The sequence below is a fragment of the Lipomyces doorenjongii genome (genome assembly GCF_038497915.1).
Source record: "Lipomyces doorenjongii strain NRRL Y-27504 unplaced genomic scaffold V1508scaffold_46, whole genome shotgun sequence".
In the NCBI taxonomy this organism is placed as follows: domain Eukaryota; kingdom Fungi; phylum Ascomycota; class Lipomycetes; order Lipomycetales; family Lipomycetaceae; genus Lipomyces; species Lipomyces doorenjongii.
Window position 1 is genome coordinate 1 of NW_027118113.1, and position 15,212 is coordinate 15,212.

Here is a 15,212-nt window from a genome sequence, read left to right on the forward strand (position 1 = left end):
CTCCTCTTTTAGTATTCCTGCATATGCCTTAGCATAAACTTTATAGCTTACACATTTTAGCTGGCTATTCTAAAGTTATAGTTGCAGTTTCAACATTTCTACTGCAACCTCGGAAGCTGGGATTGCAAAGTAATCCCTGGCCGCAGCGGCCATCCTTGATGAGTACGCCACCAACAAAGTACATGTCAATATCGGAGACAGGCCTAGTAGTCTGCCCTCTGGGCTGCATCCTAGACTCGACATCACTATCCTATTCTGTCTGCGGTAGAAGCTTGTCCAGCTGTGATTGGCAACCCCGGCCCCACAACAGCCAACGGGTACTGTTGATGGAGATTCTGGCGTATGGCTCGTAGAATCAGCCTACCAGAATTATGGTCATCTCTTAATTCCTAGGATCTAGGACAAGGGCAGTATAGTACATATCAGATTCATCCATGAAACTATAGTACTTGTTATACTTCTTTATTCCTCTCTCAACCGCAAGTGCAATGTCTAGGTCAAGACCTACAAAGCCATTCTTAGATTCAGAGGCATCATGGAGAACATCGTGGAGCTCATAATATATAGGGACGGCAGGCTGATCTGAGGCTTTCTCTTCGAAATGAACAAAGTCAGTTCGTTGAATTTCGAGAGCATTTGGGATCATAGCACTACAGTGGCCGTGCAAAATGCGATTGTCGTCGCCGATATTGACGATACCGAACGTCTGCCGATACGATAGACGATAATTATCGGAAGACCTTAAGTTCGACGATGCCGATTGCCGATTTGCCCAAACCTTGCCGATATCGTATCGCGAACAGCCCTATGTGATGTATTATATTTGTTGTCAGTCATATTGGAGATCGCATCTCATTCATTCTCACAAATCACAAGCTACATTGGTGCTTTACCGGGCTACTTGTGTGGTTTCTCTCAAAGTGTTCAGATGTGTATTGTCATTCACTCTGGATGGCGATATATGTGTACTGCAATTACAATTTCTACTCTGGCGTCAGAACAAATCAGGTTAAGAGCCCTGTCAGAAATTGGCTCAGGGGACTACATGCAACTTGTTTTATGGATTTTCAGCTCTGTGTGCCAACAAGCATCTCACTCTTATTTGCAGCCGACTCTAGCAACTCCAAGGCATCCCTCTATTTATAATCCCGAATAGATAGGAGATCACATTCGGACCCAATTAGCGATGTAGCTGGATCAATAGACGCCTCTTAACTGAAACCCTGAGTTGCTGAATTGTGTGAATGAGGTCCGTCAGTCGCAGTCGAGACTGGCGAGCATGCTGGCAGATGGCGCGAAGAACGTCGTGCCAGTCAGCGGTTTCGAAAAGTCGAGCAGGCGGTCGTGCAGCCCAGGCGGGTCCCCAACAAACATGCGCTGCAGCATCCGCTCGATAACCCACAGGCGCCGCGAGTACCCGATGAAGTACGTTCCGAACTCGCCCGTGCCAGGGGAGCCGAACGGCATATTGTCGCGGAGGATCTCATGCTCGTCGCCATTCTCGTCTTTGATCGTGGCGAGCGTCTTATGTGACCGCTGGCCAGAGGCCGCGTCGTCAAGCTCAACGTTGTCTAACTTCGAGCGGCCGATGACGGCCTCTTGCTGCTCGGCCTGGAGGGCATGCCACGCTTTGAGGTCGTGCACATACTTCTGCACGACGATGTAGCTGCCACCGGCGGCCGATGCGTCCTCCTCAGCGACTATGATCGAGGTGGGTACGGCGGGACCGACCGGATTGGCCGTGCCGTCGACGAATCCGAGTAGGTCGCGAACGTCGAAGTAACGGAAGCCGACTGTCTCGTCGATAACCGTAACAGCGTCGCCGAGAAGGTCCATCAGCTGCCGCTCGAATTCAAAGCATAAATCTCGGCGTTCCGAGCGGATGTGGAAGAGGAGGTCGCCCGGCGTCGAGACAGCGATGTGGACTGCGCCTTTGACGGCCGGGAAGGGATGGAGCTCCGCGGGCCGGGGTAGACCAGTGACGCGGTCCCAGACGTCGCTGCCGATGCCGACGGTGCACGCGAAAGAGGCACCGAGATCGCGAATGGAGACGTTTTTGGCGAGGTCGTCGATGCTCGCGAGCGTCGAGCGTACGGTCCGAATCGCGTCCGGGCCGTCAGTGACCGACAGAACGAGGAAGGTCGCCGACTGTGTTAGCGGCGCGTCGACGCGTTGCGCCTCGATGGGGACGCGGCGACTCATCCTTGCGCTCGTTGCCATCTCAGCTGCAGGTAGTTGACAAAATGTAGATCGACGTCGATGTCGGCGGTCTTGAGGATTCGGCTGACCTGATAGGGGTCGTCGTAGTTCTTTAACTAATTTTAGTAGATCTGGGATCCTGGATGTAGGATATAGTCGACTTCGGAGCCCGTTAAATATGATACAACCGACCTTGTTCGTATTCATGCCACGCTTGGTAGCAGTTAGCACTTGGATCTTAACCTGATTCTTGTAATGTATGTGTGTATGGAGTATGGGGTTCTTACCTCTGACGCACTCTCTGGCGATTACCCATCTATGGAGGACCCGTATCACACCGATTTCTAGTCTCACCGGTGAATACACTTTTTCCCTAGCCCCCAAAATTTACTATGGACGCGCACGGGCCAGCCTCACCCTTAACTATGGCGGCCGACCCCTGCAACGCCGCTTTTATGTATTGGCCAAGTAATTCACCCCTAGACTTGAGGTCCAATTAGGTTTGTAGGTCGTCACATTATGTCATTTATCTCGTGTAGGCATGGCAGATGGTATGGCCACGCTTTGCTTCGTTTACTCTCAGACTTTCTGGCTCAAGGATAGGTGTCTGCAGCTCCGGGTTCAATTATTAATTTTCGCATTAGATAGCATTTATCCCCTGTCATACTTCAAGCTGTGCTCATGTGGGTGAGTGGGTGGTGGCGACTGAGCACAATCTGGACCGTCGATCGGAGAACAATTATTGGCTAGCTACTATTTCCAAAATGGGAATACCGTCAGATGTCAAAGCTTAACAGGCTAAAGTAGTTGTTCCCAAATAGGAATAGAGCGTCCCTGGGGTTTATAGTTTGGAGGAATTAAGCAGATGCATGGAAGAGAAAACGAACCATTCCTCTTTGGAACTAGCGTAAGTTGATGCCGGTACCTCAACAAGCAACTATTAACATTTCTCAATCTATCTGGCTTCGCAAACTTGATCCTGCCCTGTCATCTAGACATAGCCGACTCCTTCAACACCATCTTCACTTTCCATCCTCAAATATGGGAGTCCTCGAATTCTGCATCGCAATAGTCGTGGTCGTGCCCGACAATCACTTCATCTCGATGAAGGTCAATGTCATCATCGCTAGCATCTAGCTGCTGCGTTGCTCGTTCGTCTGGTTCTTTGTCGTTGTCTCATTTTCAATAGTTGGCAGAGTTTTGGACATTTTCGCCGATTATGACTAGTATTTTACAGGTCCATGGCTATTTGGACAGCCTCCGCTGATGAATGACGCCGCCGTGTTCCTCTAGGACGACCTTTCCTCGGAAGTGCAGCTGCGGGATCCTTGAGGTCTAAGAGCATTTCAGCATCGATATGCTGCAATGCAACGTTGACGGGGAAGAACTCAGGATGCACCCAGCAGCGAGGATAAATATCTGTGATAGAAATCGGAACTCCTAACTCGATGTAAATGTTTATACTTGAATGCATTTGTGATGCTTTATACGGAGATTCATGGAGTTTCAGTACACTATGCTCTTCGACACGCTAAAATATAATTGGGTACTATCTTGTGCACCGCCATGTAGACTTACCCTGAAATTTTACGACTGATCTCTTAAAAATCACCCCAGAGTAAACGACGCGTTCTAGTATGAAACGCGTTAGTCTATTACTACAATATAATATACCTCTTCTAGTCCAATTTCCCATCATGACAATTATCGCATTACTTTCCTGGAGCCAAGATGAATTCTGCGACAATGGTCTGCTCTACGCTGGCAGTTGCTTTGCATGTCGGTCTGGAATTAAAGGCCGCAGACAGAGCCAGACAGTTCTTTTAAGGCCTAGGCGCCCCATGACAACTTCGTGGTGAAAACGCCGTCTATGACAAAGACAAATCACTGTGGCTTTTAAGCAAATGTGCCAGAAGACCCAACACCTAGAAACAGGTGACAACGGCCTGGTTCGCGAGAAAGATGCTCGCAGCATGCTATGACTGTCTCTGGAAGGCGGGCATCAAGAAACGATTACACAATATATGAAGTCGTTACACAACTAGTTGACTACCATGAAAATCACCTATCCAAAACAGCCCTCTTCATCTCCTCGTCAGAGTGGAGAGTCATGCCCCAAGGGTACTCGTCGACAACGATGTCCTTAAAGCCGTCACCTTTGAGGAGGACGCCATAGCTAAACCTGAGCCCCTCGCGCATGCAATAATGTCAAGGTCATTGGCGAAGAAGTTTAGGTTGATGTTGGGCTGCGCTAGAGGGTCGGCACTGTTGAGCGTCACCTCACCGCCTTCCCAGATCAACGACCACGCTGGTGTAGTTGCATTTCTTGGGGGTGGGCAAGTGCCACTGGAATGCACTGCCGAACATGCAGACAAAGGTTCAAAGTGCGGCTGTCCCTGGGGCGCCCTACTGGACGAAGAGCATACTTCTGTCGGACAGCCTGCATCTGTGTATTATGCAAAAAATTTCAGTCTGTAGTGTGAGATCCCCACCAATAGCCGAAAGTTGCGGAGGCACAATAAGCGAACCCGCGGAGGGATTCGCAAAAACCCTGCGCCTGAAAGCTGTCGAGCCTGTCGAAACGAACAACAACGCCCAGAACAAGACTATTGCTGTCCAGCCAAGAAAACGGTGGAGACACTCCAAATAATTACGGTGCCACATGCGGAATTTCGGATACGCACCGATGGGACTAATAATGAAGAAAATCAAGCAGGTGCAGAGTCTTTCACTGCGAGGGCCCAGTAGATTACAAACCAGACAATACGGCTAACACCGGCGCCAGAGTGAAGTCCACCGTAGTAGAAGACCCGAGCAAAGTGGTCTCGAAGACACAGCGGTGCGGAGCGCGGGATCCACGCACATACAAGAAATAGCAAGTTGACCTGGAGTCTCGTCAGATCATTGGAACGCAATACAGGGGGAGCGCGTACGACATGTTTCTGACGAGAACGGCGGCGAAAATATTGGCCGCGCAAATGTTTTGCGCAGGAGCAATATGGTCGTCGAAATCGGTTTGCGAGTATCGGACAAGAAAAACAACGGCGGCGACGAGATTTGCAGTGACACGTGTGAATAGCTTGCGTAGTAAGACAACGTCGTGAACCTGAGCCACCGGTAAGACGCTTGACCTTCGCTTGCGAGGTGAGGTGTCGTCGCAGCTTTGCTGCTCGACGTCCTCTTTCCCGCTAAGCCGGTTATAATGACCTCGCGCCGCAAACAGGCCAAAAGGACTGTGGTCTTCTTGGGAAGCGCACTAGCGCCGTTTCCATTGGTCACACTGTCCATTCCAGAGAGAACACCAACTGAATAGACGCTATTAGGAAACTTTGTCTGCGGCGACGTATGGGTCTTTGTATAACACAATTTCTACATAAACAGAGTTTCACAATAGGGCAGCGTTCATTGGCTGATACTTTTAAAAATCATGTAGGAGATGGTTGTAAAGCTGAGAAGGGTAATGGGACCATAGTTGGGGCGATTGAATAACTTGTTTTTTACTTGGTTTTCAATTAATTTCTTTACCATTACAGATTTTAAATCAGTCTGGTTTCCATTCGTGATTTGACTTGCTCGCACGAGTACGGCTTCCTTAAAAGGGAAGAGAGTACTGAGACGTACGCGACCTTTGACTAAAAGCTAGTGCGATCGCTCACGTTTCCTAATACTCTCTGATTGTATTGTATTAATTCCACAGTTATATGCTTGTGTGGTCAGTAATTAGAATCGATGTCATTGGGCATACGGCTCGTGAAGTGATTAAAGTGTACCCCAGCGTTCAAAACCCGTGGACCCTGATATGCCCATCGTATGTTTGGGCATTGAGAACAGGAGTAGCTACAAGTTTTTGCCAGATTTTTTAATAATTATAACAACTGCAGATATAATTGAAATTTATTCTAGAAAGGAGCTCGGTTTCGGTAGATATCATCAGTGTCATCTGATCAGTTTATAATTTAAAGGAGCCCAGTAATGAATAGCTAATAACAGACAAATGTTGAATATCCAGCTAAAGGAGGGATCATGGTTAAGTGACCCCACAGCGCAACTGCCGAAATTGGTACATCTGAGACCAGGGAACAAGAGCCTGATGGCGCGACCTTCCCCCACTCCTCGACGTCTGTGAAATCTCATCCCGCGCTTTGCCATACTCCGCGAATTCTGATTCTATACTTATGAGACTTTTACAATTATACTACAACTTAGGTCTGCGGCCATATCCGTTGCTCATTCAGGGTTACGATGGGACGCGACCCGCTTGGAGACTGCCTGCCAATACCGCCAAATTGAGGGAGAGAGCACCCGTCATTTTACTAGCGTCCGACAATTTAATTCGACTATTCCCCGCATGACGCGTTCAAGTAGTAATTCAGAATCATCTCATTTGGCGGAGGAATCTTCTGCATCGAAATTTTCCGATCAGCGGCTTCTGCGTCATGGTCACATGATACAATCTGGAGAAGCAAGACTCCGCTCTGTAGCTCAATACTTGGTTCAAAGACACTAGTCTGGTAGAAACCGTACTGCAGAGCCCTTCAAGCGCACCATCTTCGGCGTGAATCCCTTTCTCGACAAAGGATCAAGAGCAAGCCATACTTCCCGAAGAGTACAATATCGAGAACGAGACAGGCTTGGTTCCGGCAGGCACGGTTCAGTACGAAACACTATACTACAGGAGAATGATACATATTCCCAAAGTAGGATATCGAATACCCGACCTTCATAGTCAATGATGCCGATAATCCAATAGCAAGTTGTCAGAGAAGACCGGCGTACAACGCCTCTCTAATATTATCTAGAACTGGCCAGTAGGGTGGAACTTTATCGTTACAGTTCTGTCTCGTTGCTAATCATTGCTGTCCCTCTTGCGTTACCGGTGGACTTGGTTTGTTACAAGACTGATATAACGCTAGTATAGAGGTTGGGATCCTTACATGCTCAATCTTGGTCGTTGGATTTGCTCTCGGGTCCTTGGCATGGTCGCATCATTAGAAGCAATACCGATGTCGACCAATATATTTCCTTGAATTGTACAGCAACTTCAATATTCCCTGAACCCTGGTCTTGCGCCTAATATTGGTGAGCCCTCTTGTGTGCAGACCTATGCGATATCTTCGCTTCGACAGATCTCATGCTAGCTGGCGACACAATGTCTCTAATTTTTCAGAATTTGAACACAGAGGTAATACTATCGCCTATTTTGCTGCTGCACCGTATTGTGGACCTGTATTTGGTCTTTTAACTTGTGGATTCATCCATGTATATAGTAGGGATTGGAGCTCGCCTTCTGGGTGAATATGGCATTTGCCGGAAAGCGTGGATACTGATTTCAGCTATACCTGAAACGAAAGCTACCATTTGAACCAATTCTATCGTTGACGAGGTATTACTGCGTACGAGTACGCACTAGTACTGTTGAAACGACTTGCAAGGAGATTGACGGACGATGGTTTGGCCTGCGTCTGCAGGCGTTGCGTTCGGACACGGTTCAGGGTTGGTCCTGATATAGTTCTAGGTCAATAACTGCATTATCGACTCATACGAGAAATGCGCGGCATCAGATGTAGCCCACGAAGTGGTTAAGCGTTCCGCTGGTGGCGCTGCTTTCGACTTTTCACGACACAGAAGTATGATCAGTTGGGATTACAGTGGGCGTCGTGGTTGTTGGCGTGTGTTAGCTATCACACGATGGTGTTTAGGCAGGTGGACACGAAGACCAAGGTTAGGTTCTAGAAGAAAGGTACCGTCACAGATTATAGCGACGGAGGGTAACCGAGCATCCAAGGAATGAAAAGTTGCGCCGCCCTGCGCTTCGGACGCAGATGCAAGCAACGACTTCGAACTGACAGTTGGCAAAGAAATTCCATTTGTCCAGATCGCGCATATTCAGTGCGTTATTGCAAGTATAGACACCCAGACAGGGGACAAGTAGCATCTGTAGGTTTTGCCATGCCTGATTTTGCCCCTAGTTGTCCTACACCCAAAGCGGACAATGATTTTATTAAGTGGTCTAACGAAACAAAAGATTTGTGAGATGGATGTAGCAGAAGCGACCGCGTTTGGAAGAGGGTCTTTTCGAACGCTGGATACTCAGAGCTCGTCTACGCCCGCCAAAAGTCCTCGATTTACCTTTGTGCATGAAAAGAGTCAAGCTGGCATACGAAGTCATGCAATGCGAGAATACTGGAAGCAGCGACATAAGACGAAACGAGGGCATCCCGTTCGGCAAACTCCGCAGAAATTGCTACCACGCACAGCTCCAGCAACAAGCGGTGCCGGACAAGCTAGGCAAGCAGCGCCCTCGGACTCCTCAGTCCACGGTCAATACATGGATGATTTGCACTTCTTGGATGAACAAGGCTTGGAGTCTATATATCTTAGCGAACTTGAGCTGTTAGCAGCAGATTTAGCAACAGATTTAGCCACGGACATTGTCAGGAATGACGCCAACATTAAAGGAGTCCCTGTACAGGCTCTGACAGGAATGAACCATGCTTTGGCAGCTGTCAGGTTCGATCCCTTTGATACATGTCCAGTTAAACTTACCACTGAGCACCAGAAACTATTGCATCACTGTATGTCTCAATTTCAACTTATTCCAAAAGAAGCATTTGCACTAACCTCTTTCTGCAGGGCTAAGCACACATGCTACAATGATGTTTGAAGAGCTGACCATTACCAGCTTTAATCCCATGAGGGATGTTTGGTTTCCTCTTGATCTATCAAATGCTTCCTCCTTTAATACTGTGATGGCCCACTCTGCTGCACACTTGGCCTACCTCCAAGGAGGAATGGATTCTGTTGATGCATTGAGATACAAGGCAGAGGCCATGAGAATTCTTAACATATGGCTCGGTGATCCTACAAAGTCATTAAGTGATGAGGCTTTTGCTGCTGTCGTACGACTTCTTACATTCGAGGTAAGAATCGTTGTGTCTTACATTGATGTTTGCAAATTCTTCCAAGTTTGCATTTCATATGCATTCTGAATAGTACCTGTTCATATTTGACTTACTATTTTTGCATGCAGAGATATTGGGGAACTGAAGCTGAATGGAGAGTTCACCGTGATGGACTCCAGGGAATGATTGAAGCACGAGGAGGTCTTGCTGCATTACAAGATAATTGGCGTCTGGGACTCATTGTATGCCTGTAGGTCTATTGTTACCTTTTATGAACTGTTTGTTGACCGACAGATAACTGATAAACTTGTCAGGGTTTCATTAATGGCTAAACCGTCATGGTTCGATTCGTCAAATCGCGTGTGGGAGATATCTGAGCATTCTCTTGATAATTCTCTGCATCCCATGCTGGCCTCAATTATTGACCTGCATAAAATTTACTGCTTATGGCTGATATCATTCATTCAAGATATGCGAACTTTAATGAGAAGTTCTTCCCAGTTATATCAGCAAGGACTGCGGGTATACCCTGCAGTACATGATGCAGTACTGCTTTTACATTTTCATTTTCAACTTGATGCTCAAACATCCATGCATGATGGCCCTACTCCAGAATATGATAGGCTGGCATGTCTATTGTTCATCAGTGTACTGCTGCAGGAATCAATGTCCTCAACTTCCACGGCAACCCTACCTACGTCTGATTCATTTCCCAGGCCACCTAGCAATAGCTTGGCCATTCTTGATGTGTCTCTGCAAGAATCTCGGAATCTTTGGGAAGGTTCGGTGGCAAATATGCATTTATTCCTTTTTCACCACTTTATGAACCTTCCGGATGGGTCCCTGAAAACAAAATATGCTGTGCAGATGACAGATGTTCTTGGGCATCTAAGCCTTGAGGCACGGAGGGGAGTTGAAAAGTGTCTTCTCAATTTGTTATGCGGCACCAAAGGTGGGAAGTTGAGATTTTCAGCTGAGGATAGTTGGACTCCTGATTCACTGCTATCTTCCATGCATGGTGAATGATCTTCCTGTATCTAACAGTGTGGATTTATCCAGAATGCTGTGTACATGACAGGAGAAAAGGTAAGCTAACTTGGACCAATCGTTTCACTAACATGGTTTGTTGTGCTAATACCCTTGGTAGGCAGCTGACATCATCATATCTGGTTATCCATCTCTTGATTAGAGAAGTCAGCAAAGATGGAGTGGGCGTTTCCTTGTGTGTTCCTGCAGGCATACTCACCGCTTCTTCGTCCATGACATCTAGTTCCTCTTCAGCCACTATGCTCGACCTTTGCCATAGGTGAATATCTAGACTTGGTCGACCGTATAGATCAACATGATTGAGTGAGAAGGTTCTCTGAGGCACGATTTGAAATCAGTAGAGCGAAATATAGTTCCCTCATCACGAATCTCCCAATTACGCGCACTTCCGTTACTATTAGTTGAGAGTATAAGCCCGTGTGTAAAACCTTTCTGAAAACAACAAATGACCGAGTTACAGACAAGAGGCTCGGAAAGTAAGGCACCTCACGACGTGCGGGTTCGTTTGCCATTGTGGTTGATGTAGCTTGAATGGGCTAGGGGCAGATCGTATACCTCTAATCTGGGGGAATAGTAGTGGAGCAAAGGATGCGGAACCAATCGAGTATTTCTTTGGTAGTAGAGAGGTCCTTCCAGGTATTAGGGTTCAGCGTATGTGGCTTGACGGATATTTTGGGACGGTCATGCTGTGGCCAAGGAACCCAATCCAAACCGGTTTAGAGAGCAGCAACTTTATCTATCTGGGAAGTACATTCGTCGCCGCTTTGTGTCATGCTGACCATGTAATTCACGCAAATCTACCTAGGTTTGAGAATAGGGGTCCCAACTAGGCTCATAGCTCGTCACATTATCTCATTTATTTCGTGTAACCATGCCATATAACATCGCCTCGCTTGGATTTGTTTACCCTCAGGCTTTTTCATGCTCAACTATAGGTTAGGGCCAGAAAGACAAACCTAAAATATTTTTATCGGCGAACCACTACCTATTGAGAGCCATCTCCGTTGCTGTCGTGCAATGCTCGCTGACCTTTATTACCAGAATGAACAGACAGCTTCTCAACAGCAGTGAAAATGTAATTTCCCTTGTTTCTCGCTTGTATATTACTCTGTGGTCTGCAGCCCCAGGCTCAATTATTACTTTTCAGATTAGATAACATTTTATCCCCAGTCATATTTCAACTGTGATCATTCCAGGCTGCTTCATGCTGTGTTTATGAGTGGATGTGGCGCTGCCAAGCGTGGCCTAATACAGGATCAACTTAATGTTATTGGCTAATACTATTTCCAAGATGGGAACGGTTTTGAGGTGTCAAAGCTTAAGTGGCTAAAAGTAGTTGTTCCCAAATAGGAATAGAGCGGGTACTTACGGATGTTTGTGGATTCAGTCAAAAACTTTATTTTGTTTCGCAACGGAAAAATGGATTGTGTTTCGAATTGACTAGCCGCTTTGAGTATCTCATTATAGTAGTGGCTATGTGGTACATATCATAAGTATACCCACTCTAGTGCCAAAGAGGTATGGTTGGTAGGTGCCCATGAACTAAAAGTTTTGAATAACGTTGAGTTTGAATGTTGCCCCCAGTCAAAAGGAAATGCTAAATAACCCTAATCGCATTGGGTTAGGGCTATTAAGATAAGATGATCGCTGATTACAGTTATTTAAAGTTTTGCATACTTTCCATGTGTTAAACATGCTTGATAACCGGATTACGCCGGATGTGACCTTGACCGTAACCTACTCTATTTTTAATGAAACGGTGCTCTCACTTGTCTCTCCCTAGCTAGCCAGGATCAGGGTGTATTCTTTTCATTGTGTTGTTTGGTCATCAACCGTTTTCTTTACTTTTCTGTGTGAATAAAGTGCATCCCGAGTTATATGAAGACAATTAGTTTTGCCATCCGCGAGCAGCTCTCCTTCCTCGTTTGAACATGCGTGCTGCTCTCGATCGCAGTGCTCGCCATCGCGCTAGTATGTACTTATATTCACCGCTAAATTTCAATAAATTGAACTGTGCTGCTAGACCCTCGTCACCCAAACTATGTGCTCGGTCTAATAGCAGGGCAGCTTCAAGTCAGCTCAGGTAACCCAGGCTTTCAACTTCTACATCAGCAAAGTCGTCTCCATGACTGCCGAAACCTCATCCAGAACTCACTTGACAGTCATGACGCCGGAAATAAGTAGCAATCCAACTTGGGTCCCGCTTCCACTTCGTTCGGACTGTTCATGAACTCCCAAAGTGCACTCATTGGCTCAGCGCTCGGACGATTTGCTTCTCCGTCTTCTGTCGGACCTACTCACTTTCCCGCGCAATCAGCTTGCCAAGGTATCTCTTGAAGAGAAAAAATTTAAGTTAGTGGATATTGTATCGCAGCTTGAAACTATCTTCTTGAGGCAAGCTGCTTCGGCAGGATAGGTTTGGCGATATGCAAGCAGCTCGCAGAGTTACTGAGTGGTACCATCGAACTATCGTCTATAGGAAGCGAGAGATCGACTTTTACATTCCGGATACGGTGGACGGTATACAGGCGACGTATAATACGCGAAGAGCTGGACTATCAATTTCCCTTCGTCGCATTAACTGCATACGCTGGCGAGTCAAATGTCAAAAATGTATAAGAGTTGGTATGAATAATTTCATTGCGAAGCCTATCAAGACGGAGCAGTTACGTGAGATTTTGAATACGTATTGCAATCTTGGACGCCGGACCGCATAATTCTTGCTTTTGCGGACTTTGCTAGTATTTCACGTACAGATCAATCCAATATGTGGAACCATATGCAACGACGTCAGTTCACGTTGCTTTTCTGCAACATATATTTGAAGGATCTGGAACTCCGAGTCCTGATCACAAATGACGGTTGCTTCTTACTGAATATGTTTATGAGCGAAGTCGTTGTTCGATGGTAGGTGACGAAAAAATTTTCGGGATACCGCTGAGCACTATGCAGAACAGTCTATTTGGTGGCCTGCAGTCAAGGTCTCATTCTGGCGTTCTTTTCGTGGGGCATAATATGATAGAGTCTCAGAAAGTCTATGCGATCGGCTTTGCATGGCTAGAATTGGCAGTTCGCGAGTTCATTGAATTTATTGGGATTATTGATCCGCAATAAATTTAAACACTGCTCTGCAGCGAACGATGTCTATTTATTCCGATTACCAGGGTTCGTAGAGGATTTAACAAAGAGTGAGGCTCTCCTGTACGCGAATTTCCTTTAGGTTATGTCCGATTCGGCGTTCATAACTCGTCACTAATAAAGAATAACTGTCACTAATACGATGCAAGCCAAACTAATGACGAGAGTATGGAAGGTTGAATTGATTTCAATGCTTGCTCTACCTAATTAAAATGTGGGGATAGCGCAAAATACCATTGAAACTTTTTGAAAACCGTGATCTACGAAAGTACCACGAATTAGAAGAGGAGAAAAGGAAGTTAAAAACAGGAAAACCCTCATTCTTACTTGTACGTTATATATTTACCGATCTTGTGCTTGTTTAGTCTTCGGTGAATAGTAGTCCCCAAGTTTACTATGGACGTCACGGGCATTCTCACTATTAACTATGACGGCAGACCTCTGCAACAACTCTGATTGTATGGGCCAAGTAATAATATTCAATTTATCTAGACTTGAGAAGGTCGAATTAGGTTTGTTGACCACATTACGTCATTTATTTCGTGTAGGATGCCAAGTGGGGTAAGTGTTATCAAAGGATAGGTGTCTGGAGCTCCAGGTTCAATTATTACTTTTCGCATTAGATAGCATGTTATCCCCTGTCACACTTCAAGCTGTGCTCATTACAGGATGTGACGGTGGGTGCGCTATGGTGGGTGAGTGGAGGTAGTATCGGCTCAGCCCAATGCCGGACCGTCGATCGGGGAACAATTATTTGCTGGGTACTATTTCCAAAATGGGAACAACATGAGTTGTCAAAAAGCTTATGTGGCTAAAGTAGTTGTCCCCAAATAGGGATAGAGCGCCCCCAGGTTTAAGTTTGGGCCCAAGATAAATCTACACCCCCTCAATACTAAAACTCAGCCCTTCCTTTTTAGGCCAATCTTAAACACGTGATTGTAAAAATAATGTTAACCTGTTGTTCTGACTTTGTGCCAACACTTGTTATCTTTAAAGCTTCATAAACACCACCTATTAAGCTATATATTACATGTTGACGTCAAACACCATAAACGTCCCCCCTTCAACGGCTCGGACCTCTACTTGATGAGGCAGACCTCGACTTCGCGGCCGTCCTCTGCTTCGCCCTGGCCCTCTGCCTCTACCCCTTCCCCTTCCACGTTCTACGCCAACACCAGTATGAAGTTGACCCTCGACAACCTCAAACCCAGACGGTACTCGGCGAGTCGAGCGGTCGGTTATCTACTGACGGGTCCCTGGGCAACCGCGAGGTCGTATCGTTTTGGGATTCTGAACCCATAGTCGATAGTCCACCAGCTCTATATCTCCGTGTTCAAGATACCACTGCAACTTGAACCGGTTGACATATTTATTGACATCATGTGATTATTAGTAAGGCAGGGGGTGCAGCTTTAGTATTGGGGTGGGTGTAGATTTATCTTGCCCCTTAAGTTGATGCTTTTTATACGAGATTCATGGAGTTGAATGCACTATGCCTATTTAATGTGTACCAATTTGTGCACCGCCATGATAGACTTACCCTGAAATTGCTTACATATGAGTCTAAAAATTACTCCAGAGTGAACGAGGCTGTATCAGCTACGAGTTCAACTAACCTATCCTCATCCGCTGCTGCGGGATCAACATCTGCTTCGTCATCCTCCTCGAATTCACGTGCCGATATAGTCTCCGATTGCGTATTCGCAGTAGCCACTATTAGACGATATCGAGGCTGCAAGACCAACTGCTCGTGCCTCATGCAAAAAAACAGCGCGATGGACCACACTCGGAGTTGGCTCGAGTCCGAATTATGGTGCTCTGGATGGTAAGGATAAGCTAACATGTCAGGCCAGTCGCTTGAAACATTAGAGTACAATGAAGGGTTGCATCCCCTCGACAGAGACTAGAAAATATATGTATATTCGG

At 46.5% G+C, this 15,212-nt stretch overlaps 5 protein-coding genes across 5 annotated transcripts; 1 reads left to right on the forward strand and 4 right to left on the reverse strand.

Moving 5' to 3' along the window:
- Positions 1 to 26: 26 nt before the first annotated feature.
- Positions 27 to 1,133, reverse strand: V1508DRAFT_421828 (uncharacterized protein). The gene has a single exon (XM_066940937.1). It carries the CDS (start codon positions 644 to 646, stop codon positions 383 to 385), a length of 264 nt encoding a protein of 87 aa, XP_066794336.1. The 5' UTR covers positions 647 to 1,133; the 3' UTR covers positions 27 to 382.
- Positions 1,134 to 1,254: 121 nt separating this feature from the next.
- On the reverse strand, positions 1,255 to 2,515 carry V1508DRAFT_433952 (uncharacterized protein; the record flags this gene model as incomplete). The annotated part of the gene is made up of 2 exons (XM_066942004.1): positions 1,255 to 2,448; positions 2,498 to 2,515. The coding sequence occupies 2 exons, from the start codon at positions 2,513 to 2,515 to the stop codon at positions 1,255 to 1,257; spliced, it is 1,212 nt and encodes a 403-aa protein (XP_066794337.1).
- A 646-nt stretch (positions 2,516 to 3,161) lies between these two features.
- On the reverse strand, positions 3,162 to 3,873 carry V1508DRAFT_421831 (uncharacterized protein). Its single transcript, XM_066940938.1, has one exon. It carries the CDS (start codon positions 3,671 to 3,673, stop codon positions 3,431 to 3,433), a length of 243 nt encoding a protein of 80 aa, XP_066794338.1. The 5' UTR covers positions 3,674 to 3,873; the 3' UTR covers positions 3,162 to 3,430.
- A 4,360-nt stretch (positions 3,874 to 8,233) lies between these two features.
- On the forward strand, positions 8,234 to 10,127 carry V1508DRAFT_357993 (uncharacterized protein; the record flags this gene model as incomplete). Its single annotated transcript, XM_066937049.1, has 4 exons — positions 8,234 to 8,774; positions 8,833 to 9,119; positions 9,230 to 9,351; positions 9,416 to 10,127. The coding sequence occupies 4 exons, from the start codon at positions 8,234 to 8,236 to the stop codon at positions 10,125 to 10,127; spliced, it is 1,662 nt and encodes a 553-aa protein (XP_066794339.1).
- Positions 10,128 to 14,856: 4,729 nt separating this feature from the next.
- On the reverse strand, positions 14,857 to 15,129 carry V1508DRAFT_398917 (uncharacterized protein; the record flags this gene model as incomplete). Its single annotated transcript, XM_066938232.1, has 1 exon — positions 14,857 to 15,129. One exon carries the CDS (start codon positions 15,127 to 15,129, stop codon positions 14,857 to 14,859), a length of 273 nt encoding a protein of 90 aa, XP_066794340.1.
- Positions 15,130 to 15,212: the final 83 nt, after the last annotated feature.

Coding starts and splice junctions, on each gene's coding strand:
- V1508DRAFT_421828 (XM_066940937.1), bottom strand. CDS start 646: ATGATCCCAAATGCTCTCGAAATTCAACGAACTGACTTTGTTCATTTC.
- V1508DRAFT_421831 (XM_066940938.1), bottom strand. CDS start 3,673: ATGCATTCAAGTATAAACATTTACATCGAGTTAGGAGTTCCGATTTCT.